This window comes from Bombina bombina, chromosome 10 (genome assembly GCF_027579735.1).
Source record: "Bombina bombina isolate aBomBom1 chromosome 10, aBomBom1.pri, whole genome shotgun sequence".
Lineage (NCBI taxonomy): Eukaryota > Metazoa > Chordata > Amphibia > Anura > Bombinatoridae > Bombina > Bombina bombina.
This window is the reverse complement of record NC_069508.1, coordinates 156059177-156086676: the sequence shown is the minus strand read 5'-3', so window position 1 is coordinate 156086676 and position 27500 is coordinate 156059177. Positions and strand designations below refer to the sequence as shown.

The 27500-nt window shown below is 42.6% G+C and overlaps 1 protein-coding gene across 7 annotated transcripts in view; it reads right to left on the bottom strand.

The window, feature by feature from the left end:
* LOC128640941 (microtubule-associated serine/threonine-protein kinase 2) overlaps window positions 1-27500 on the bottom strand; it is a 538333-nt gene that overhangs the window by 140880 nt on the left and 369953 nt on the right. For all 7 annotated transcript variants that reach the window (XM_053693406.1, XM_053693407.1, XM_053693409.1 and 4 more), the window contains 2 exons: window positions 7725-7800; window positions 6584-6793 (listed from right to left, as the gene is read on the bottom strand). In XM_053693406.1, coding sequence (XP_053549381.1) covers window positions 6584-6793; window positions 7725-7800 — 286 coding nt within the window. The remainder of the gene's footprint in view (window positions 1-6583; window positions 6794-7724; window positions 7801-27500) is intronic.

Here is a 27500-nt window from a genome sequence, read left to right as displayed (position 1 = left end):
AAATAAATTTATCAGGTAAGCATAAATTATGTTTTCTCTTGTTAAGTGTATCCAGTCCACGGATCATCCATTACTTGTGGGATACCAATACCAAAGCTAAAGTACACGGATGATGGGAGGGACAAGGCAGGAACTTAAACGGAAGGAACCACTGCCTGTAGAACCTTTCTCCCAAAAACAGCCTCCGAAGAAGCAAAAGTATCAAATTTGGAAAATTTGGAAAAGGTATGAAGCGAAGACCAAGTCGCAGCCTTGCAAATCTGTTCAACAGAAGCCTCATTTTTAAAGGCCCAGGTGGAAGTCACAGCTCTAGTAGAATGAGCTGTAATCCTTTCAGAGGGCTGCTGTCCAGCAGTCTCATAGGCTAAACGGATTATACTCCGAAGCCAAAAAGAAAGAGGTTGCTGAGGCCTTTTGACCTCTCCTCTGTCCAGAGTAAACAACAAACAGGGAAGATGTTTGACGAAAATCTTTAGTAGCTTGCAAGTAAAACTTCAAGGCACGGACTAAGTCTAGATTATGCAAAAGACGTTCCTTCTTTGAAGAAGGATTAGGACACAATGATGGAACAACAATCTCTTGATTGATATTCTTGTTATAAACCACCTTTGGTAAAAACCTAGGTTTTGTACGCAGAACTACTTTATCTGAATGAAAGATCAGATAAGGAGAATCACAATGTAAGGCAGATAACTCAGAGACTCTCCGAGCCGAGGAAATAGCCATCAGAAACAGAACTTTCCATGATAGAAGTTTGATATCAATAGAATGAAGGGGTTCAAACGGAACCCCTTGAACTTTAAGAACCAAGTTTAAGCTCCATGGGGGAGCAACAGGTTTAAACACAGGCTTAATTCTAACTAAAGCCTGACAAAACGCCTGAACGTCTGGAACTTCTGCCAGACGCTTGTGTAAAAGAATAGACAGAGCAGAAATCTGTCCCTTTAAAGAACTAGCTGATAATCCTTTGTCCAAACCCTCTTGGAGGAAGGACAATATCCTAGGAATCCTAACCCTACTCCATGAGTAATTCTTGGATTCACACCAATGAAGATATTTACGCCATATTGTGGTAAATTTTCCTGGTGACAGGCTTTCGTGCCTGTATTAAGGTATCAATGACTGACTCTGAGAAGCCACGCTTTGATGGGATAAGCGTTCAATCTCCATGCAGTCAGTCTCAGAGAAATTAGATTCGGATGATTGAAAGGACCTTTTATTAGAAGGTGTTGTCTCAGAGGCAGAGTACATGGTGGAAAGGATGACATGTCCACTAGGTCTGAATACCAAGTCCTGCGTGGCCACGCAGGCGCTATCAAGATCACCGATGCTCTCTCCTGTTTGATTTTGGCAATCAGTCGAGGGAGCAGAGGAAACAGTGGAAACACATAAGCCAGGTTGAAGAACCAAGGCGCTGCTAGAGCATCTATCAGTGCCGCTTCTGGGTCCCTGGACCTGGATCCGTAACAAGGAAGCTTGGTGTTCTGGCGAGACGCCATGAGATCCAGTTCTGGTTTGCCCCAACGATGAACTAATTGAGCAAACACCTACGGATGGAGTTCCCACTCCCCCGGATGAAAAGTCTGACGACTTAGAAAATCCGCCTCCCAGTTCTCTACACCTGGGATATGGATCGCTGATAGGTGGCAGGAGTGAGTCTCCGCCCAGCGAATTATCTTGGATACTTCTAACATCGCTAGGGAGCTTCTGGTCCCCCCTTGATGATTGATGTAAGCCACAGTCGTGATGTTGTCTGACTGAAATCTGATGAACCTCAGGGTTGCTACTGAGGCCAAGCTAGAAGAGCATTGAATATTGCTCTTAACTCCAGAATATTTATTGGGAGGACTTTCTCCTCCTGAGTCCACTATCACTGAGCCTTCAGGAGAATTCCAGACTGCACCCCAACCTAGAAGGCTGGCATCTGTTGTTACAATCGTCCAATCTGGTCTGCGAAAGGTCATACCCTTGGACAGGTGGACCCAAGATAACCACCAGAGAAGAGAATCTCTGGTTTCCTGATCCAGATTTAGAAGAGGGGACAAATCTGTGTAATCCCCATTCCACTGACTGAGCATGCATAATTGCAGCGGTCTGAGATGCAGGCGCGCAAATGGCACTATGTCCATCGCCGCTACCATTAAGCCGATTACCTCCATGCACTGAGCCACCGCAGGGCGCGGAGTGGAGTGAAGAACACGGCAAGTATTTCGAAGTTTTGATAACCTGGACTCCGTCAGGTAAATTTTCATTTCTACAGAATCTATAAGAGTCCCTAGGAAGGAAACCCTTGTGAGGATATAGAGAACTCTTTTCTTCGTTCACTTTCCACCCATGCGACCTCAGAAATGCCAGAACTATCTCTGTATGAGACTTGGCAATTTGAAAACTTAACGCCTGTATCAGGATGTCGTCTAGATAAGGAGCCACCGCTATGCCTCGCGGTCTTAGAACCGCCAGAAGTGAGCCCAGAACCTTTGTAAAAATTCTTGGGGCTGTAGCCAACCCAAAGGGAAGAGCTACAAATTGGTAATGCCTGTCTAGAAAGGCAAACCTCAGGAACCGATGATGATTCTTGTGAATCGGAATGTGAAGGTAGGCATCCTTTAAGTCCACTGTGGTCATGTACTGACCCCTCTTGGATCATGGGTAAGATGGTTCGAATAGTTTCCATCTTGAATGATGGAACTCTGAGGAATTTGTTTAAGATCTTTAGATCCAAAATTGGTCTGAAGGTTCCCTCTTTTTTGGGAACCAATAAACAGATTTGAATAAAAACCCTGTCCTTGTTCCGTCCGCGGAACTGGATGGATCACTCCCATTACTAGGAGGTCTTGCACGCAGCGTAGGAATGCCTCTTTCTTTATCTGGTTTGCAGATAATCTTGAAAGGTGAAATCTCCCTTGTGGAGGAGAAGCTTTGAAGTCCAGAAGATATCCCTGAGATATGATCTCCAACGCCCAGGGATCCTGAACATCACTTGCCCACGCCTGGGCGAAGAGAGAAAGTCTGCCCCCTACTAGATCTGTTGCCGGATAGGGGTCCGTTCCTTCATGCTGTCTTGGAGGCAGCAGCAGGCTTTCTGGCCTGCTTGCCCTTGTTCCAGGATTGGTTAGATTTCCAGGCCTGCTTGGATTGAGCAAAGGTTCCCTCTTGTTTTGAAGCAGAGGAAGTTGATGCTGCACCTGCCTTGAAATTTCGAAAGGCACGAAAATTAGACTGTTTGGCCCTTGATTTGGCCCTGTCCTGAGGAAGGGTATGACCCTTACCTCCAGTAATGTCAGCAATAATTTCTTTCAAACCAGGCCCGAATAAGGTCTGCCCCTTGAAAGGAATGTTGAGTAATTTAGACTTTGAAGTCACGTCAGCTGACCAGGATTTAAGCCATAGCGCCCTACGCGCCTGGATGGCGAATCCGTAATTCTTAGCCGTTCGTTTAGTCAAATGAACAATGGCATCAGAAACAAATGAGTTAGCTAGCTTAAGTGTTCTAAGCTTGTCAATGATTTCAGTCAATGGAGCTGTATGGATGGCCTCTTCCAGGGCCTCAAACCAGAACGCTGCTGCAGCAGTGACAGGCGCAATGCATGCAATGGGCTGTAAAATAAAACCTTGTTGAATAAACATTTTCTTAAGGTAACCCTCTAATTTTTTAGCCATTGGATCTGAAAAAGCACAACTGTCCTCAACCGGGATAGTGGTACGCTTTGCTAAAATAGAAACTGCTCCCTCCACCTTAGGGACTGTCTGCCATAAGTCCCGTGTAGTGGCGTCTATTGGAAACATTTTTCTAAATATAGGAGGGGGGAAAACGGCACACCGGGTCTATCCCACTCCTTACTAATAATTTCTGTAAACCTTTTAGGTATTGGAAAAACATCAGTACACACCGGCACTGCATAGTATTTATCCAGTCTACACAATTTCTCTGGCACTGCAATTGTGTCACAGTCATTCAGAGGAGCTAACACCTCCCCAAGCAATACACAGAGGTTCTCAAGCTTATATTTAAAATTAGAAATCTCTGAATCAGGTTTCCCTGAGTCAGAGATGTCACCCACAGACTGAAGCTCTCCGTCCTCAGGTTCTGCATATTGTGACGCAGTATCAGACATGGCTCTTACAGCATCTACGCGCTCTGTATCTCGTCTAACCCCAGAGCTATCGCGCTTGCCTCTTAATTCAGGCAATCTGGCTAATACCGCTGACAGGGTATTATCCATGATCGCAGCCATGTCCTGCAAAGTAATCGCTATGGGCGTCCCTGATGTACTTGGCGCCATATTAGCGTGCGTCCCTTGAGCGGGAGGCAAAGGGTCCGACACGTGGGGAGAGTTAGTCGGCATAACTTCCCCCTCGACAGAACCCTCTGGTGACAATTCTTTTATAGATAAAGACTGATCTTTACTGTTTAAGGTGAAATCAATACATTTAGTACACATTCTCCTATGGGGCTCCACCATGGCTTTTAAACATAATGAACAAGTAGTTTCCTCTGTGTCAGACATGTTTGAACAAACTAGCAATGAGACTAGCAAGCTTGGAAAACACTTTAAGCCAAGTTAACAAGCAATATAAAAAACGTTACTGCGCCTTTAAGAAAAACAAATTGTCAAAATTTGAAATAACAGTGAAAAAAGGCAGTTGCACTAACGAAATTTTTACAGTGTATATAACAAGTTAGCAGAGCATTGCACCCACTTGCAAATGGATGATTAACCCCTTAATACCAAAAACGGAATAACAAATGAAAAAAAAAATTTTTAATACTAGTCACAACAACTGCCACAGGTCTACTGTGGTTGTTACCCTCCTCAAACACGACTTTTGAAGCCTTTTGAGCCCTTCAGAGATGTCCTGTATCATGCAGAGGGAAGCTGAATGTCTGTCTAATTTTAGCTGCGCAGAAAAGCGCTAAAATAGGCCCCTCCCACTCATATTACAACAGTGGAAAGCCTCAGGAAACTGATTCTAGGCAAAAATCAAGCCAGCCATGTGGAAAAAAACTAGGCCCCAATAAGTTTTATCACCAAGCATATATAAAAACGATTAAACATGCCAGCAAACGTTTTATATTTCACTTTTATAAGAGTATGTATCTCTGGTAATAAGCCTGATACCAGTCGCTATTAAATCACTGTATTTAGGCTTAACTTACATTAATCCGGTATCAGCAGCATTTTCTAGCAAATTCTATCCCTAGAAATATGTTAACTGCACATACCTTATTGCAGGATAAGCTGCACTCCATTCCCCCTCTGAAGTTACCTCACTTCAGAATATGTGAGAACGGCAGTGGATCTTAGTTACTTCTGCTAAGATCATAGAAAACGCAGGCAGATTCTTCTTCTAGCAGATAAAATAGTACACACCGGTACCATTTAAAAATAACAAACTTTTGATTGAAGAAAAAATAAAACTAACTATAATACACCACTCTCCTCTTACTACCTCCATCTTTGTTGAGAGTTGCAAGAGAATGACTGGATATGGCAGTGAGGGGAGGAGCTATATAGCAGCTCTGCTGTGGGTGATCCTCTTGCAACTTCCTGTTGGGAAGGAGAATATCCCAAAAGTAATGGATGATCCGTGGACTGGATACACTTAACAAGAGAAAATGAATATCGTGATTTTGGGCATGAAATATCGCAATTGCAGCAGCCTGAGCAGTTCAGTGTGGCAAACGCTTCGGACAAATAAAAGAACTTTCAGCATGAAGTATTTTATACTTCATGACTGAAAGTCCCCTTTATTTGTGTCACTGGTAAATCCTGGCGTTTCACAAATGCTAGGATTTACTATCACTTTAATCCCACAAAGGGGTGATATACTGGGGTTAAAGGTATAGTAAACCCCAAAATTTTCTTTTATGATTCAGATAGAACATACAATTTTTAACAACTTTCCAATTTAATTCTATTATCAAATTATCTTCATTCTCTTGTTATCCATTGCTGAAGGAACAGCATTGCACTACCGACAGGAAGCTGAAAATATCTATTTGTCAAAAGAGACAAAATGTGTGCAGGCACCAATTAGCAGCAGCTCTCACTAGTGTATGATATGTGCGTATTCATTTTTTAACAAGGGATAAAGAGAACGAAGAATATTTGAAAATAGAAGTGAATTTTAAAGGGTCTTAAAATGACTTGCTCTATCTGAATCATGCACGTTTAATTTGACTTTCCTATCCCTTTAAGTCCCACTTGTGCATTGTGAGCAGGACACAGGTGGTGACGGGTGAGTAAGTACAATTGCTCCTGTATCAATTTATTTTACAGTCACCACAGCTTCCAAGTGGGACTTTATGAATTTTGGGACAAAATTACATGCTCTAACGGATTTGTGTATGCATTATTTGAAGCAGATTGATCCTTTAATACAAACGTGTACAGCGGAGGACATATTTAAGTAAATATGTAATAAGAGGTCAAACTGCTGCTGAATCTGAATAGACAGTAAAAGCCTGTCCTGTTAGTGTGCAATTACAATAAGGGAAATTATTCAGAGCAAATACACAGTCATGAATCAGGAGATTTATATTAGCTATAACATGGCGTATAGTTATTCGCTGGGTACTCACGTCTTGCAGGAGTTTCTCTAGGTTTTCCTGAAGTTCGTAGAAGTACCGGGAGGTAATGAGCCCATCTCGGGATTTACCCAGGCAGTCACGTGCCAGTTCGATCACTTGGTGATGAATGAAGCTCAGAACGCCATCTGCAAGTGGCAGCACATTCTCTGGAGCATTGGAAGTGATGAAATCAGCTAATCGTTCTTCCATCTGTGCGGTCGCCTTCAGGAAACAACAAAACGCACAAAAGATGAGCTGACAATCGCGTGTGATTTAACCCCTGGAAATGAGCTGTGTTTGCCTCTAGGGATATTACAGATTTGGGCAATTTACACCGAATAACATGAGTATAAACCTCTAGGATTCTACAGATCTAGAGACGCATCTTGTTATTAGATGTGATGTTTTTGTGCAGTTTTATACTTCATTTATTTCTAAAGTTCACCTCTGGACACCAGTAACATTGCAGCTAGAAATCAAACTGATGTGAACTAACGCCAAGTAAACTAGTCAGCATGTGGTACAATAACGTGCGACTTAACCTGCTTCTTAAGCAGAAGCCTTAAAGGGACACTAAACGCAAATTTTTTTTCATGATTCAGATAGAGCAGCAATTTTAAGCAACTTTCGAATTTACTAATTTTATCTATTTTTCTTTGTTCTCTTGCTATCCTTATTTAAAAAGCAGGATTGTAAAGCTTAAGAGCCTGCCCATATTTGGTTCAGAACCTGGGTTATGCTTGCTTATTGGTTTGCTAAATGTAGCCACCAATAAGCAAGCACTATCCAGGGTGCTAAACCTAAAATAGGCTGGCTCCAAATATTAAAATTCCTGCTTTTTAAATAAAGATAGCAAAAGAATGAAGAAAAATTGATAGGAGTAAATAAGAAAGTTGCTTAAAATTGTATGCTCTATCAAAACCATGAAATAAAAAAAAAATGGGATTAGTGTCCCTTTAAATGCACAAACCACAAATAAACACACATGTGCTGTGCCTCACCTACACTGTGTGTTACACTCAGCGTGTTATCATATGTAGCAGATAATGAAACACTGACAGGTAAATACAGTCTTGTATCCAGTAATACACAGACCGCTTGTGCTATTATGCAAATATTATGCTTGTTATAACGCTCTTATAATGAGCCTTACCTTGGGAAATCTCTCTTTATACACATGGTTCATCAACACTATCTCTCCATCATATGAAAACTGAGAGCGGCCAGGACTAAAAAAAAAAAAAAAAAAAAGGAAACAAAACTATTAAACATATTACAAAATTTGATACAAAAACACAGATCCTCATTCTGGCAATATTAATTAATCTGTATGGCACATTCTAAAGACCAATATTGTACAAATGTGAAAAGAGCCATAAGATAAATTATCCTTAATTCAGCTCAATAAAACAGACACAATGAGTTTTGTTCTAGCGTCTGTGCTTAAAGGAATAGTAAACCCCCAAATTTTCTTTTATGATACAGATAGAACATACACATTTTAATCAACTTTCCAATTTAATTCTATTATCAAATTTTCTTCATTCTCTTGTTATCCTTTGCTGAAGGGACAGCATAGCACTACTGGCAGCTAGTTGAACACATCTAGTTAGCCAATCACAAGAGACAAATGTGTGCAGGCACCAATCGGCAGCTAGCTCCCACTAGTGTATGATATGTGCGCATTCATTTTTTAACAAGGGATACTAAGAGAGCGAAGCACATTTGAAAATAGAAGTGAATTTAAAAGTGTCTTAAAATAACATGCTCTATCTGAATCATACAAGTTTAATTTTGTCTTTCCTATCCCTTTAAGTTATTACTAAATAGTTTTATAATCACATCAGGGTGAAGATAAATAAGTGTAACACACATTGATTTTAGGACTGCTTATTATGCAACTACCCAGGGAGATTTTGTGATAAAAAAAAAAAAAAAATGTGCTAAATTAATTCCAGGCTCTGCTGAGGTCACAATAGATTTGTCACAGTTCCAGAGACAACAATATGACTGGGGTGTCGCACGTATAGTACTCGATGGAGGTTGTGCTCCTGTTCATTACTGTATTACCTGGTGATAAATCTGCTTGTCACTGGGAGAATAGGGAACAAGATAAATGACAGCACAGGACAACGCACACAGTAATGATGGGCAAATGCACAATTTATTATTATTGTAAACAACAAAATTATTACTTTTCTAGCTATTTATCTAATAATAATCACTCCTTGCTTTACACTTGTCTTGGGTCTCTATAGCGGACGTCTGCTGACACTATATGATCAGCGGGTTAACAGTATTTGTGGTAAATACACTTGCACATGAAACCCATTCCCCCTTATCTGACTAACAGCTCCAGCTTTTTTTTTTAAACTAAGATTAATATAAAATAAAACGACGCACACAGATCATTTATACAAGACATTATAGAAAGTACGCAACCTTACGCTGCATTGCAAGACATAGCAGAAGCCTCAACTATGACATAGTCAGGTCCAGACTTTTTTTCCCCCTCAAGTTGCTGATGCAACAGAGCAGCTTAAACTGCTAAGACCCAAAATCAGGGCAGTAACAGGTTGCGCATGTTAAGCAGGCACCACGCGGCCTTATGCAGCTATGTAATCCGATGACTCATTCCCTGCCCCATCAGCCCCCTCTCTATTCCAGGGGACAATGAGGTAATCCATATAAAAAATAATTGCACACAAATTGTTTGAAATCCAGCGGTGTGTGTCCAGTACCTCAGGCCTTTGTTGTCAGCTAAGCCAGCACTGTATGCATTACGTACAGGGGAAATCTCTTTATTTTATGCAACATGAGCCAACAAGGTAAAGGTGTCCAGATAAAGACTTTTTATAACATTTCAGCAGTAAAAATAAACAAAATGACAGCGCAGCTCTAATTGCTTTTTAAATTGTTACTACGTTAATCACATTTAAGCTGTTAGGTCATTTAAGGATGACATGAGGCGAGTGGCATTTGATAGAAATCAGTAAAGAGATGTAGAGATTGTTTTTGTTGTTCGAATGAAATACAAACAATATCTTTACACATTATGTGTGTGTAATTCTTATACCGTTACTGTTAACTCATCTTGCCCAGTGAGGAACATTTATAGAGGGCAAGAGAACAAGTGATCCAAAGTTTACAGGTTAAATGGTATGTACAAGGTATTCTTCTTGCAGTACATTTTATGTGGGATTAGCAGGAACCTAAAGTATACACCCTGATGGAGGAATGTCTCATTAGGGTGAGGCGTGAGAGATTTGATTAGGATAATGGGTGTGGGAGGTCTCAGGGTGACGCATGAGAGAGATTTCATTAGGGCGAGAGAGGGAGGTTTCATTAGATCCAAGCGTGAAAGATTTCATTAGGTGAGGGGGGAGAAAGAGGTCTCATTAGGGCGAGGGGTGAAAGAGAGACAGAGAGAGAAAGAAAGAGAGAGAGGTTTCTTTAGGGAGAGTATTAGGGCGAGAGAGAGAAAGAGGTCTCATTTGGGCGAGGTCTCATTAGGGGGAGGGGTGAGAGAGAGGGGTGAGAGAGAGGTCTCATTAGGGCGAGGGGTGAGAGAGAGGTCTCATTAGGGCGAGGGGTGAGAGAGAGGTCTCATTAGGGCGAGGGGTGAGAGAGAGGTCTCATTAGGGCGAGGGGTGAGAGAGAGGTCTCATTAGGGCGAGGGGTGAGAGAGAGGTCTCATTAGGGCGAGGGGTGAGAGAGAGGTCTCATTAGGGCGAGGGGTGAGAGAGAGGTCTCATTAGGGCGAGGGGTGAGAGAGAGGTCTCATTAGGGCGAGGGGTGAGAGAGAGGTCTCATTAGGGCGAGGGGTGAGAGAGAGGTCTCATTAGGGCGAGGGGTGAGAGAGAGGTCTCATTAGGGCGAGGGGTGAGAGAGAGGTCTCATTAGGGCGAGGGGTGAGAGAGAGGTCTCATTAGGGCGAGGGGTGAGAGAGAGGTCTCATTAGGGCGAGGGGTGAGAGAGAGGTCTCATTAGGGCGAGGGGTGAGAGAGAGGTCTCATTAGGGCGAGGGGTGAGAGAGAGGTCTCATTAGGGCGAGGGGTGAGAGAGAGGTCTCATTAGGGCGAGGGGTGAGAGAGAGGTCTCATTAGGGCGAGGGGTGAGAGAGAGGTCTCATTAGGGCGAGGGGTGAGAGAGAGGTCTCATTAGGGCGAGGGGTGAGAGAGAGGTCTCATTAGGGCGAGGGGTGAGAGAGAGGTCTCATTAGGGCGAGGGGTGAGAGAGAGGTCTCATTAGGGCGAGGGGTGAGAGAGAGGTCTCATTAGGGCGAGGGGTGAGAGAGAGGTCTCATTAGGGCGAGGGGTGAGAGAGAGGTCTCATTAGGGCGAGGGGTGAGAGAGAGGTCTCATTAGGGCGAGGGGTGAGAGAGAGGTCTCATTAGGGCGAGGGGTGAGAGAGAGGTCTCATTAGGGCGAGGGGTGAGAGAGAGGACTCATTAGGGCGAGGGGTGAGAGAGAGGTCTCATTAGGGCGAGGGGTGAGAGAGAGGTCTCATTAGGGCGAGGGGTGAGAGAGAGGTCTCATTAGGGCGAGGGGTGAGAGAGAGGTCTCATTAGGGCGAGGGGTGAGAGAGGGGTCTCATTAGGGCGAGGGGTGAGAGAGGGGTCTCATTAGGGCGAGGGGTGAGAGAGAGGTCTCATTAGGGCGAGGGGTGAGAGAGAGGTCTCATTAGGGCGAGGGGTGAGAGAGGTCTCATTAGGGCGAGGGGTGAGAGAGGTCTCATTAAGGCGAGGGGTGAGAGAGAGGTCTCATTAAGGGGAGGTGTGAGAGAGGGAGGTGTGAGGCAAACAATACAAATATAGTTACATGACATTAAGGATATGAAAAAAATACATATCAGGAGATTTTGATATTAAAGTGAATGTAAATTTTCACAAAGGAAAGCCCTGTTTTTAAAAAACACTATTAAAAACAGGGGCACTTTCATTCATGAAAGTTTACATTGCTGTTTTTTTTTCTAAAATACTTACACCGGAGCAGTGATTCCCCTGCCCCCAGGTTGTCTCCTTTTGTCAGAAATGACAAATCCGGCTTCCTCCAATCACGGCGTGGCCTCAGGCAATGTTTGCTCTGGGGAAGAAAGAAGTTATTGGAGGAAGCTAGATTCACGATTTCTGACAACCTGGGGGCGGGGGGATCGCTGCTCCGGTGTTCCACGCTTGCAAGGAAGAAAATGTAAGTATTTTTAAAAAAGGGCTACAATGTAAACTTTTATGAGTGAAAATTTACATTCACTATAAAGGGATACTGAACCAAATGTTTTTTCTTTCATGATTCAGATACAGCATGTAATTTTAAAAAACTTTCTAATTCACTCCTGCCGGCCCATCTTTGGTTCAGCACCTGGGTACAGCTTGCTGATTGGTGGCTAAATGTACCCACCAATCATCAAGTGCTATCCAGAGTTCTGAACCAAAATTGGGCCAACTTTTAAGCATATATTCCTGCCTTTGTAAATAAAGACAGCAATAGAACGAAGAAAAATTGATAATAGGAGTAAATTAGAAAGTTGCATAAAATGTGATGCTCTATCTGAATCATGAAAGGAAAAAAAAATTGAGTTCAGTGTCCCTTTAATATATAAGGTACAGAAAAGCTAAAGCAAAAAGGTTTACAAATTAAATCAGATTTGTAACCTGTTGTAGTAAGGATGCAAGTTAAGTTGACAAGGAAAAAAGCGTACGCTGGAAACAAGCTACGGTTCCCATGAGGAATCCTTAGGGACTTGCCAGAATGAAATGTCACATTAAATGTGTAATTGGCTATGTCAGGGTTCACAGTAATATATTGCATAATATAAACACACGTATGACTGAAGCTGAAACTGATAAAATAATCACACGGATAACTGAATAACCAAAACCAGAGTCCTAGATGGCTACTTATACAGAAGCAGCCGAGGAGAGAATATGTGAAGGAACGCTGTATATAATGTGTGTCAGTTACACCATAAAAGCAGGATAAGGCAGCTATAAAAACACACATAAATTATATACTTACCAGATCATTTCCTTTCCTTCTGTATGAGGAGAGTATACGGCTTCATTCCTTAATTGTAGGAATACAGAACCTGGCCACCAGGAGGAGGCAAAGACACCCCAGCCAAAGGCTTAAATACCTCCCCCACTTCCCTCATATCCCAGTCGATCTGCCAAGGGAACAAGGAAAAGTAGGAGAAATATCAGAGTATAAATGGTGCCAGAAGTACAAAACAAAATTTAGGTCCGCCCTTCAGAGAATACAGGCAGGGGTCATTGACTCTCCTCATACAGAAGGAAAGGAAATGATCTGGTAAGCATAATTTATGTTTTCCTTCTTAATATGAGGAGAGTCCACGGCTTCATTCCTTACTGGGAAACATATACCAAGCTCCAGAGGACACTGAATGAACGGGAGGGTAAAAGTAAGGCGGACCCTATTCTGAGGGCACCAGAGCCTGCAAAACCCTTCTCCCAAAAGCTGCTTCAGCCAAAGCAAAAACTTCAAATTTGTAAAATTTAGAAAAGGTATGTAAGGAGTACCAAGTAGCCACCCTACAAATCTGATCCATAGAGGCCTCATTCTTGAAGGCCCAAGAGGCCTAGTTGAATGAGCCTTAATCCTCTGAGGAGGCTTATGCCCCACTGTCTCATAAGCTAAGTGAATAATGCTCCTCAACCAAAAAGATAAGGAAGTAGAAAAAGCATTTTGCCCCTTACACTTCTCAGAATAGACAACAAAGAAGAAGTCTGTCTAGAACTTCAAGGACCGAACCACATCCAAATTATAAAGTAACCGTTCCTTCGAAGGAGGAGGATTAGGACACAAGGAAGAAACCACAATCTCCTGATTGATGTTGCAATCTGAAAAGACCATATGAAAAAAAACCTAACCTAGTACGAAGAACAGCCTTATCAGCATGAAATACTAGGTAAGGAGGCTCACAATGCAAGGCAGCCATTTCAGAGACTCTGCGCGGCGAAGCAATGGCCAGTAGAAAAAGAACCTTGCAACTACATGCAAAGGCTCAAATGGAGCCTTCTGCAAAACTTTAAGAACAAGATTTAAACTCCAAGGAGGAGGGCTAGATCTAAAAACAGGCCGAATTCTAGCCAGAGCCTGAACAAAAGACTGAACATCTGGAAGCTCGGCGAGCCTCTTGTGCAGTAAAACAGATAGGGCCGAAATCTGTCCCTTAAGGGAGCTAACAGAAAGGCCCTTCTCCAGACCATCCTGGAGAAAAATAAAGAATCCTGGAAACCCTGACCTTATGCCAGGGGAATCTACGCTCTTCACACCAGTATAAGCAAGTTCTCCACACCTTATGATAGATGCAATGTTCTCCACACCTTATGATAGATGCGATGTTCAGTCTTTTGTTCAGAGCCTGAACAAAAGAATGAACATCTGGAAGCTCGGCGAGCCTCTTGTGCAGTAAAACAGATAGCTCCCTTAAGGGACAGATTTCGGCCCTAACAGAAAGGCCCTTCTCCAGACCATCCTGGAGAAAAATAAAGAGGTAATGGCGGAAAAAGGTATATTAGACTGAACCTCCAAGGCACCACTAATGCATTTATTAGCTCTGCCTGAGGATCCCTGGATCTCGACCCATACCTGGGCAGCTTGGTATTGAGACCGATTTCCGGAGTCCCCCGCCTGTTGCATATCTCCGTAAACACCACGGATAGAGAGACCATTCCCCCAGATGAAAGGATTGTGTGCTGAGAAAATCCGCTTCCCAGTTATCCACACCCGGAATGTGGATCGCTGACAGTGAACAATTGTGGGCCTCTGCCCACTCCAGAATCCGAGATACCTCCCTCATTGATAGGGAGCTCCTCGTTCCTCCCTGGTGGTTGATGTAAGCCACTGAGGTGATATTGTCTGATTGGAATCTGATAAACTGGGACGAACCCAGACGGGGCCAAGCCTTCAGAGCATTAAAGATTGCTCGAAGTTCAAGAATGTTGATCGGAAGAGAGCTCTCCTCCCGAGACCAAAGGCCATGAGACTTCTTGGCTCCCCAAACTGCTCCCCATCCTGAAAGACTTGCATCTGTAGTCACAATCTCCCAGGATGGTCTTAAAAAGGATGTCCCTAGGGACATTTGATCTGGACAGAGCCACCAAGAGAGCGATTATCTCTAATGGTTGTCCAGAGAGATTTGTTGAGACAGATCTGAATGATTGCCGTTCCACTGTCTCAGCATGCACAGATGTAAAGGTCTGAGACGGAACTTGGCAAAGGGAATTATGTCCATGCTGGACACCATGAGACCAATCACCTCCATACACTACGCCACAGAGGGCCTTGAGGACGTCCGGATGGCAAGACATGCCGAAGCCAGCTTGCAGCGTCTCTGGTCTGAAAGAAATATCCTCATGACTAGTGAGTCTATTATAGAGCCAAGGAATTCTACCCTGGTGCTTGAAATAAGAGAACCCTTTTCTAAGTTTATCTTCCATCCGTGGGATCGAAGAAGAGAAGAGATTCTGAATGTTCTTCCGTTGGACGATATTCTGGTACAAGCACGATCCTTTCGACTAAGTAAGGTGCAACTGCAATGCCCTGTGGATTGGGACATGAAGGTAAGCATCCTTCTGATCTATAGTGGTCATGAACTGTTCTTTCTGGACTAAGGCAAGGATAGACCTTAGCGTCTCAATCTTGAACGAGGGGACGTTCAGAAACTTGTTTAAGCACTTTAGGTCTAGAATCGGACGGAAAGTTCCCTCCTTATTTGGGACCACGAAAAGGTTTGAGTAGTATCCCAAGCCTCATTCCTCTATGGGAACCAGGGCAATGACTCCTAAGGAGGACAGATCCCAGACGCACCCCAGAAAGGCCTCCCTCTTCTCTGGCTTTGATGACAGATTTGAGAGGAGAAATCTGCCCTTGGGTGGAAGAGACTTGAACCCAATTCTGTAACCCTGAGCAATGACCTCCAGGACTCAAGGATCCTGCACATCCCTGAACCAAGCTTCTAAAAAGAGCGAAAGTCTGCCCCCTACCTGATCCATAGACGGATCGGGGGCGACCCTTTCATGCTGATTTAGTCTCAGCAGGCTTCTTGCTCTGCTTGGAATTATTCCAGGACTGAGCCGGCTTCCAAGTCTTAGCGGAGGATTGCTGACGCTGGGATTTGTCAGAACGAAAGGAACGGAAATTATTAGGTTGTCCCTTAGATCTGTTCTTTATATCTTGCTGTAGGAAGGCACCCTTTCCCCCTGTAACCGTGGGGATAATGGAGTCCGGGCCTGGACCAAACAAAATCTTACCCTTGAATGGAAGGGAAAAGGAGTCTGGACTTGGAAGTCAAGTCCGAAGACCAAGACTTGAGCCAAAGAGCACGGCGGGCCTGAACAGAAAACACAGCAATTTTAGCATTTAAACGAATAATTTGCATATTCGCATCACAAATAAAAGAATTAGCGACACTTAATTCGGTCAAGAATAATATCGAGGGAACCTTCCACCTCGATCAATTCCGATAAGGAGTCACACCAGTAGGTAGCCGCTCCCGCAACCGCTGGTTGAAATAAATCTTTCTTAAAAAAGAGTTTCCATCTTTTTATCCATGGGCTTTTTGAACGACAAACTATCCTCCAGCGGGAAAGTAGTGCGTTTTGCAAGCGTGGAGACAGCGCCATTCAGCTTAGGGACAAAACCCCACAACTCCATATGAGAGTCCAAAACAGGGAAAATATTCTTAGAAGCAGACGAAGGGGTGAAGGAAGAACCAATCCTCTCCCATTTGTTCTTATTGCTTGCCATCTTTACAGGAACAGGGAAAGTCTGAGGAACAACCCTGTCTTCGTAAACTCTATCCAGTTTAGGAATTAAAAGTTTGTCAGGAAGTTTGGCCTCTGGAACCTCTAAGGTAGCCAGAACTTCCTTTAAAAGAAAACGAAAGTGCTCCATCCTAAATCTAAAATCTGGTTCCTCCGCAATAAGAGGCTTAGATGCAGCCGTTTCCGACCCAGAAAGTTCACACTCTGAAGTATCAGAAAGAACTTCATCAAACAATCGTCTATCAGCTATAGCCAATAAACTGGATGATGACCCCTGGGAAAGATAGCAATATTTGACCTTTCGCTTGCGCTTAGCAGGGCGAGGTAAAGCACTAATGGCCGCAGACACCGCTGTTTGTAACTGCGCAGTGAAGTCTGGAGGTAAAAGGCCTCCTCCAGATGGAGGATCAGGCGTGCTATGGGAAACTGCATGTATATTAGGAGATGAAAGCAGTGTGAACACCTCACGGGACTGGGACCCCTCAGAGGTGGAAGGCTCAGTGGTATCAAACATTTTTTTGACATAACTTTTTCTAGGCATGTGGAACATAATTGAGAGGGCGGGTATACCTCGGCCTCCTCACAATTTAAACAGGCATTAGTCTTAGGTATAGAGGGAGTACACTCTAAAACGTCAGAGTCCTCCATAGCTATGTCCTAATATAACAATAGAGAACGTTATATAAATATAAAATACGGCACCTGAATAACCCCAATGGCTGGGCACTCACCACCTCCTATGACCCAGGCACACAGAGAAAACCGCTTCTCTCCGATAACCAGCACGGTCAGAATAGGAAGTGAAGCTACGACCACACCCATTCACATGGTGCGCAACCTAGGACCGCCGCCGCTAAGCAAAAGCGTGCCAAGCTTGTAAGGCTGCGCCTCTGAAGTAATCTGTATGTTCCAACCTCAGCCTATGAGCTTCAGAAAACATCTCACACATAACCCAGTATAATCAAATAAAACATTTATGAGACCAATCTCCACTGTTCAATAATCCCCCCTCAGAAGATATTAACCCTTGATTCCATACAGATAAAAGGAGCCACACTGTGACCCTGTCTTCTTGCATTATCATGTGTGTATAAATAAATGAAACGATCTTACCGGAATCTATGACGTGGAACAGAAACACAGCCTCTCAAGTTTGACAGTCTTGTAGCATTGCTCCTGACATGGACTCGAGTGATGGAAGCAGGCAGTGAAACTTGTCAATACTGATTGCTTAGGAGCTGTTAATACGAGTCTGAATGGGTTTGCAGAAAGACTCTCCCTGCATCTCCAGACTCTAACTTTCGCCAATGCTCTCACTGAGAGGCTGACAAGACTACTTAAAACTCCAGTCCCATTTCAAAGGGTAGATACCCTTTATAAGGAACTACTCTGAATCTTCTGACACTTCTCTGCCAACCTCCTGTGACGAAAGGCAAAGAATGACTGGGATATGAGGGAAGTGGGGGAGGTATTTAAGCCTTTGGCTGGGGTGTCTTTGCCTCCTCCTGGTGGCCAGGTTCTGTATTCCCACAAGTAAGGAATGAAGCCATGGAATCTCCTCATTAAGAAGGAAAATGGCACAGCACATCACCGCTGTGTAGGCCAACTAACAATAGTGCGGCACATCACGGCTGTGTAGGCCAACTAACAATAGTGCGGCACATCACGGCTGTGTAGGCCAACTAACAATAGTGCGGCACATCACGGCTGTGTAGGCCAACTAACAATAGTGCGGCACATCACGGCTGTGTAGGCCAACTAACAATAGTGCGGCACATCACGGCTGTGTAGGCCAACTAACAATAGTGCGGCACATCACGGCTGTGTAGGCCAACTAACAATAGTGCGGCACATCACGGCTGTGTAGGCCAACTAACAATAGTGCGGCACATCACGGCTGTGTAGGCCAACTAACAATAGTGCGGCACATCACGGCTGTGTAGGCCAACTAACAATAGTGCGGCACATCACGGCTGTGTAGGCCAACTAACAATAGTGCGGCACATCACGGCTGTGTAGGCCAACTAACAATAGTGCGGCACATCACGGCTGTGTAGGCTAACTAACAATAGTGCGGCACATTGCAGCTGTGTAGGCTAAATGACAATAGTGCGGCACATTGCAGCTGTGTAGGATAACTAACAATAGCGCGGCACATCACCGCTATGTAGGATAAATAACAATAGTGCGGCACATCACCGCTATGTAGGGAGCTAACAATAGTGCGGCACATCACCGCTGTGTAGGCCAACAACAGTGCGGCACATCACTGCTGTGTAGGGAACTAACAATAGTGCGGCACATCACCTCTGTGTAGGGAACTAACAATAGTGTGGTACATCACCTCTGTGTAGGGAACTAACAATAGTGCGGCACATCACCGCTGTGTAGGGAACTAACAATAGTGGGACACATCATCGCTGTGTAGGGAACTAACAATAGTGGGGCACATCACCGCTGTGTAGGGAACTAACAATAGTGGGGCACATCACCGCTGTGTAGGGAACTAACAATAGTGGGGCACATCACCGCTGTGTAGGGAACTAACAATAGTGGGGCACATCACCGCTGTGTAGGGAACTAACAATAGTGGGGCACATCACCTCTGTGTAGGGAACTAACAATAGTGCAGCACATCACCGCTGTGTAGGGAACTAACAATAGTGGGGCACATCACCGCTGTGTAGGAAACTAACAATAGTGCGGCACATCACCGCTGTGTAGGAAACTAACAATAGTGCGGCACATCACCGCTGTGTAGGGAACTAACAATAGTGCGGAACATCACCGCTGTGTAGGGAACTAACAATAGTACAGTACGGTAAATCACCGCTGTGTAGGGAACTAACAATAGTACAGTACGGTACATCACCGCTGTGTAGGGAACTAACAATAGTGCGGCACATCACCGCTGTGTAGGGAACTAACAATAGTACAGTACGGTACATCACCACTGTGTAGGGAACTAACAATAGTACGGTACATCACCGCTGTGAAGGCTAACAATAGTGCTGCACATCACCACTATGTAGGTAACTAACAATAGCGTGGCACATCACCGTTGTGTAGGATAACTACAAAGTACCAACAAAAAAAAAAATCAATCAAGAAATCCCAGAACCGAACTTGGCCGTGGATTTCACACTGAATTAAAACATGTGTCATTTTCTGAATTTTTACTTTTTTTCTAATGATTTGGAAGAAGATTACTTTGTCACTGGCCTCAAATAATGGATGACAAGGTTTTAGGAAACTCAAGGTATTATAATAAAGAAGTTTAGTCTGCATACACATATTACCATCCTGTAAGTAGCTGCCACCTACATTTCTTAGAAATTTGTCATGTATTAAGTTAGCCCAATATAAAAAGTCCTTTCTAGATTATTTGCAGCAACTGTCACAATTTGCACGTTCATACCCTGAATTTGGCTGCAGTCTTTTCTTATTAACTGTTACAGTTTGGGAAATTGCTTATGTTATAGTTCCATTTCTATGTATATATTGTTTGTATGTATGAGCATATTTATGTACAGTACTGGTATAATATTCTAGTCATATTAACTAGCCATGAAAAATACAGGAACCGTTGCTTTAATGCCCTGATTTAGTTACAAAAACCATAAAAGCCTTTGTTTACCATGCCCTGTCTATCTCAAAGAAAATCAGGAGATGGTAAATAAGGGAGTTATTTCCTCAGGCTTCCTCCCATTCAAGAGAGTCACCAAATGTTTACATGTAAATATGAATCTTTTCATGTAGCTGTTGGCGTGGAGGTGGTAAATAACAGGTTATCATAGATAAAAGAACATTTGACCTTACAATCAGAACAGCTGTCCAAGCCATATGATTTATAGATATCACCCCCTACAATAGCCCCTATTTACATGTAAACAGTTTTCCAAATATGGTGAGAAGCGGGAAATTGAAGCAATTGCATTAAAGGGACAGTAAAGTTAAAAAAAAAATCTCTTTCATGATTTAAATAGGGTATGTAATTTTAAACAACTTTCCAATTTACTTTTATTACCAATTTTGCTTTGTTCTCTTGGTATTCTTAGTTGAAAGCTAAATCTAGGAGGTTCATGTGACCTTGAAGACTTCCTCTAATCGGAAAGCAGACAGTTTTTCACCACTAGAGGGCGTTAGTTCATGTGTTTCATATAGATAACACTGAGCTCCGGCACGTGAAGCTCCTAAGAGTCAGCACTGATTGGCTAAAAATGCATGTCTGTCAAAAGAACTGAAATAAGGGGGCAGTTTGCAGAGGCATAGATACAAGGTAATCACAGAGGTAAAAAACATAATTTATGTAAGAACTTACCTGATAAATTCATTTCTTTCATATTAGCAAGAGTCCATGAGCTAGTGACGTATGGGATATACATTCCTACCAGGAGGGGCAAAGTTTCCCAAACCTCAAAATGCCTATAAATACACCCCTCACCACACCCACAATTCAGTTTAACGAATAGCCAAGAAGTGGGGTGATAAGAAAAAAGTGCGAAAGCATATAAAATAAGGAATTGGAATAATTGTGCTTTATACAAAATCATAACCACCACAAAAAAAAAAAAGGGCGGGCCTCATGGACTCTTGCTAATATGAAAGAAATGAATTTATCAGGTAAGTTCTTACATAAATTATGTTTTCTTTCATGTAATTAGCAAGAGTCCATGAGCTAGTGACGTATGGGATAATGACTACCCAAGATGTGGATCTTTCCACACAAGAGTCACTAGAGAGGGAGGGATAAAATAAAGACAGCCAATTCCTGCTGAAAATAATCCACACCCAAAATAAAGTTTAATGAAAACATAAGCAGAAGATTCAAACTGAAACCGCTGCCTGAAGTACTTTTCTACCAAAAACTGCTTCAGAAGAAGAAAATACATCAAAATGGTAGAATTTAGTAAAAGTATGCAAAGAGGACCAAGTTGCTGCTTTGCAAATCTGGTCAACCGAAGCTTCATTCCTAAACGCCCAGGAAGTAGAAACTGACCTAGTAGAATAAGCTGTAATTCTCTGAGGCGGAGTTTTACCCGACTCAACATAGGCAAGATGAATTAAAGATTTCAACCAAGATGCCAAAGAAATGGCAGAAGCTTTCTGGCCTTTTCTAGAACCGGAAAAGATAACAAATAGACTAGAAGTCTTACGGAAAGATTTCGTAGCTTCAACATAATATTTCAAAGCTCTAACAACATCCAAAGAATGTAACGATTTCTCCTTAGAATTCTTAGGATTAGGACATAATGAAGGAACCACAATTTCTCTACTAATGTTGTTGGAATTCACAACTTTAGGTAAAAATTCAAAAGAAGTTCGCAACACCGCCTTATCCTGATGAAAAATCAGAAAAGGAGACTCACAAGAAAGAGCAGATAATTCAGAAAACTCTTCTGGCAGAAGAGATGGCCAAAAGGAACAAAACTTTCCAAGAAAAGTAATTTAATGTCCAATGAATGCATAGGTTCAAACGGAGGAGCTTGAAGAGCTCCCAGAACCAAATTCAAACTCCAAGGAGGAGAAATTGACTTAATGACAGGTTTTATACGAACCAAAGCTTGTACAAAACAATGAATATCAGGAAGAATAGCAATCTTTCTGTGAAAAAGAACAGAAAGAGCAGAGATTTGTCCTTTCAAAGAACTTGCGGACAAACCCTTATCTAAACCATCCTGAAGGAACTGTAAAATTCTCGGTATTCTAAAAGAATGCCAGGAAAAATGATGAGAAAGACACCAAGAAATATAAGTCTTCCAGACTCTATAATATATCTCTCGAGATACAGATTTACGAGCCTGTAACATAGTATTAATCACAGAGTCAGAGAAACCTCTGACCAAGAATCAAGCGTTCAATCTCCATACCTTTAAATTTAAGGATTTCAGATCCTGATGGAAAAAAGGACCTTGTGACAGAAGGTCTGGTCTTAACGGAAGAGTCCACGGTTGGCAAGAGGCCATCCGGACAAGATCCGCATACCAAAACCTGTGAGGCCATGCCGGAGCTACCAGCAGAACAAACGAGCATTCCTTCAGAATCTTGGAGATTACTCTTGGAAGAAGAACTAGAGGCGGAAAGATATAGGCAGGATGATACTTCCAAGGAAGTGATAATGCATCCACTGCTTCCGCCTGAGGATCCCGGGATCTGGACAGATACCTGGGAAGTTTCTTGTTTAGATGGGACGCCATCAGATCTATTTCTGGAAGTTCCCACATTTGAACAATCTGAAGAAATACCTCTGGGTGAAGAGACCATTCGCCCGGATGCAACGTTTGGCGACTGAGATAATCCGCTTCCCAATTGTCTACACCTGGGATATGAACCGCAGAGATTAGACAGGAGCTGGATTCCGCCCAAACCAAAATTCGAGATACTTCTTTCATAGCCAGAGGACTGTGAGTCCCTCCTTGATGATTGATGTATGCCACAGTTGTGACATTGTCTGTCTGAAAACAAATGAACGATTCTCTCTTCAGAAGAGGCCAAAACTGAAGAGCTCTGAAAATTGCACGAAGTTCCAAAATATTGATCGGTAATCTCACCTCCTGAGATTCCCAAACTCCTTGTGCCGTCAGAGATCCCCACACAGCTCCCCAACCTGTGAGACTTGCATCTGTTGAAATTACAGTCCAGGTCGGAAGCACAAAAGAAGCCCCCTGAATTAAACGATGGTGATCTGTCCACCATGTTAGAGAGTGTCGAACAATCGGTTTTAAAGATATTAATTGAGATATCTTCGTGTAATCCTTGCACCATTGCTTCAGCATACAGAGCTGAAGAGGTCGCATGTGAAAACGAGCAAAGGGGATCGCGTCCGATGCAGCAGTCATAAGACCTAGAATTTCCATGCATAAGGCTACCGAAGGGAATGATTGTGACTGAAGGTTTCGACAAGCTGTAATCAACTTTAGACGTCTCTTGTCTGTTAAAGACAGAGTCATGGACACTGAATCCATCTGGAAACCCAGAAAGGTTACCCTTGTCTGAGGAATCAAAGAACTTTTTGGTAAATTGATCCTCCAACCATGATCTTGAAGAAACAACACAAGTCGATTCGTATGAGATTCTGCTAAATGTAAAGACTGAGCAAGTACCAAGATATCGTACAAATAAGGAAATACCACAATACCCTGTTCTCTGATTACAGACAGCAGGGCACCGAGAACCTTAGTAAAAATTCTTGGAGCTGTAGCTAGGCCAAACGGCAGAGCCACAAACTGGTAATGCTTGTCCAGAAACGAGAATCTCAGGAACTGATAATGATCTGGATGAATCGGAATATGCAGATATGCATCCTGTAAATCTATTGTGGACATATAATTCCCTTGCTGAACAAAAGGTAAGATAGTCCTTACAGTTACCATCTTGAACGTTGGTATCCTTACATAACGATTCAATATTTTTAGATCCAGAACTGGTCTGAAAGAATTCTCCTTCTTTGGTACAATGAAGAGATTTGAATAAAACCCCATCCCCTGTTCCGGAACTGGAACTGGCATAATTACTCCAGTCAACTCTAGATCTGAAACACATTTCAGAAATGCTTGAGCTTTTACTGGATTTACTGGGACACGGGAAAGAAAAAATCTCTTTGCAGGAGGTCTCAACTTGAAACCAATTCTGTACCCTTCTGAAACAATGCTCTGAATCCAAAGATTGTGAACAGAATTGATCCAAATTTCCTTGAAAAAACGTAACCTGCCCCCTACCAGCTGAGCTGGAATGAGGGCCGCACCTTCATGTGGACTTAGAAGCAGGCTTTGCCTTTCTAGCTGGCTTGGATTTATTCCAGACTGGAGATGGTCTCCAAACTGAAACTGCTCCTGAGGATGAAGGATCAGGCTTTTGTTCTTTGTTGAAACGAAAGGAACGAAAACGATTATTAGCCCTGTTTTTACCTTTAGATTTTTTATCCTGTGGTAAAAAAGTTCCTTTCCCACCAGTAACAGTTGAAATAATGGAATCCAACTGAGAACCAAATAATTTGTTACCCTGGAAAGAAATGGAAAGTAAAGTTGATTTAGAAGCCATATCAGCATTCCAAGTTTTAAGCCATAAAGCTCTTCTAGCTAAAATAGCTAGAGACATAAACCTGACATCAACTCTGATAATATCAAAAATGGCATCACAGATAAAATTATTAGCATGCTGAAGAAGAATAATAATATCATGAGAATCACGATGTGTTACTTGTTGCGCTAAAGTTTCCAACCAAAAAGTTGAAGCTGCAGCAACATCAGCCAAAGATATAGCAGGTCTAAGAAGATTACCTGAACACAGATAAGCTTTTCTTAGAAAGGACTCAATTTTCCTATCTAGAGGATCCTTAAACGAAGTACCATCTGACGTAGGAATAGTAGTACGTTTAGCAAGGGTAGAAATAGCCCCATCAACTTTAGGGATCTTGTCCCAAAATTCTAATCTGTCAGACGGCACAGGATATAATTGCTTAAAACGTTTAGAAGGAGTAAATGAATTACCCAAATTATCCCATTCTTTGGAAATTACTGCAGAAATAGCATTAGGAACAGGAAAAACTTCTGGAATAACCACAGGAGCTTTAAATACCTTATCTAAACGTTTAGAATTAGTATCAAGAGGACCAGAATCCTCTATTTCTAAAGCAATTAGTACTTCTTTAAGTAAAGAACGAATAAATTCCATTTTAAATAAATATGAAGATTTATCAGCATCAACCTCTGAGACAGAATGCTCTGAACCAGAGGAATCATCAGAATCAGAATGATGATATTCATTTAAAAATTCATCTGTAGGGAGAGAAGTTTTAAAAGATTTTTTACGTTTACTAGAAGGAGAAATAACAGACATAGCCTTCTTTATGGATTCAGAAACAAAATCTCTTATATTATCAGGAACATTCTGCACCTTAGATGTTGAAGGAACTGCAACAGGCAATGGTACTTTACTAAAGGAAATATTATCTGCTTTAACAAGTTTGTCATGACAATCAATACAAACAACAGCTGGAGGAATAGCTACCAAAAGTTTACAGCAGATACACTTAGCTTTGGTAGATTCAGCACTTGACAGCGATTTTCCTGTAGTATCTTCTGACTCAGATGCAACGTGAGACATCTTGCAATATGTAAGAGAAAAAACAACATATATATAAAGCAAAATTGATCAAATTCCTTAAATGACAGTTTCAGGAATGGGAAAAAATGCCAAAGAACAAGCTTCTAGCAACCAGAAGCAATAAAAAAACATAATTTATGCTTACCTGATAAATTCCTTTCTTCTGTAGTGTGATCAGTCCACGGGTCATCATTACTTCTGGGATATTACTCCTCCCCAACAGGAAGTGCAAGAGGATTCACCCAGCAGAGCTGCATATAGCTCCTCCCCCCTACGTCACTCCCAGTCATTCGACCAAGGACCAACGAGAAAGGAAAAGCCAAGGGTGAAGTGGTGACTGGAGTATAAATTAAAAAATATTTACCTGCCTTAAAAACAGGAGCGGGCCGTGGACTGATCACACTACAGAAGAAAGGAATTTATCAGGTAAGCATAAATTATGTTTTCTTCTGTTAAGTGTGATCAGTCCACGGGTCATCATTACTTCTGGGATACCAATACCAAAGCAAAAGTACACGGATGACGGGAGGGATAGGCAGGCTCTTTATACAGAAGGAACCACTGCCTGAAGAACCTTTCTCCCAAAAATAGCCTCCGATGAAGCAAAAGTGTCAAATTTGGAAAATTTGGAAAAAGTATGAAGCGAAGACCAAGTTGCAGCCTTGCAAATCTGTTCAACAGAGGCCTCATTCTTGAAGGCCCAAGTGGAAGCCACAGCTCTAGTAGAATGAGCTGTAATTCTTTCAGGAGGCTGCTGTCCAGCAGTCTCATAAGCTAAACGAATTATGCTACGAAGCCAAAAAGAAAGAGAGGTAGCGGAAGCTTTTTGACCTCTCCTCTGCCCAGAGTAAATGACAAACAGAGAAGACGTTTGTCGAAATTCCTTAGTTGCCTGTAAGTAAAATTTTAGAGCACGGACTACATCCAGGTTGTGCAGTAGACGTTCCTTCTTTGAAGAAGGATTTGGGCATAAAGAAGGAACAACAATCTCTTGATTGATATTCCTGTTAGTAACTACCTTAGGTAAGAACCCAGGTTTAGTACGCAGGACTACCTTATCCGAATGAAAAATCAAATAAGGAGAATCACAATGTAAGGCTGATAATTCAGAGACTCTTCGAGTCGAGGAAATAGCCATTAAAAATAGAACTTTCCAAGATAACAACTTTATATCAATGGAATGAAGGGGTTCAAACGGAACGCCCTGAAAAACATTAAGAACAAGGTTTAAACTCCATGGTGGAGCAACAGTTTTAAACACAGGCTTAATCCTGGTCAAAGCCTGACAAAAAGCCTGGACGTCAGGAACTTCTGACAGACGTTTGTGTAACAGAATGGACAGAGCTGAGATCTGTCCCTTTAATGAACTAGCAGATAAACCCTTTTCTAAACCTTCTTGTAGAAAAGACAATATCCTAGGAATCCTAACCTTACTCCAAGAGTAACCTTTGGATTCACACCAATATAGGTATTTACGCCATATCTTATGGTAAATCTTTCTGGTAACAGGTTTCCTAGCCTGTATTAAGGTATCAATAACTGACTCAGAAAACCCACGTCTTGATAAAATCAAGCGTTCAATTTCCAAGCAGTCAGCTTCAGAGAAGTTAGATTTTGATGTTTGAAGGGACCCTGTATCAGAAGGTCCTGTTTCAGAGGTAGAGACCAAGGTGGACAGGATGACATGTCCACCAGGTCTGCATACCAAGTCCTGCGTGGCCACGCAGGTGCTATTAGAATCACTGATGCTCTCTCTTGTTTGATTCTGGCAATCAATCGCGGAAGCAACGGGAAGGGTGGAAACACGTAAGCCATCCTGAAGTCCCAAGGTGCTGTCAGAGCATCTATCAGGACTGCTCCTGGATCCCTGGATCTGGACCCGTAACGAGGAAGCTTGGCGTTCTGTCGAGACGCCATGAGATCTATCTCTGGTTTGCCTTAACGTCGAAGTATTTAGGCAAAGACCTCCGGATGAAGTTCCCACTCCCCCGGATGAAAAGTCTGACGACTTAAGAAATCCGCCTCCCAGTTCTCCACTCC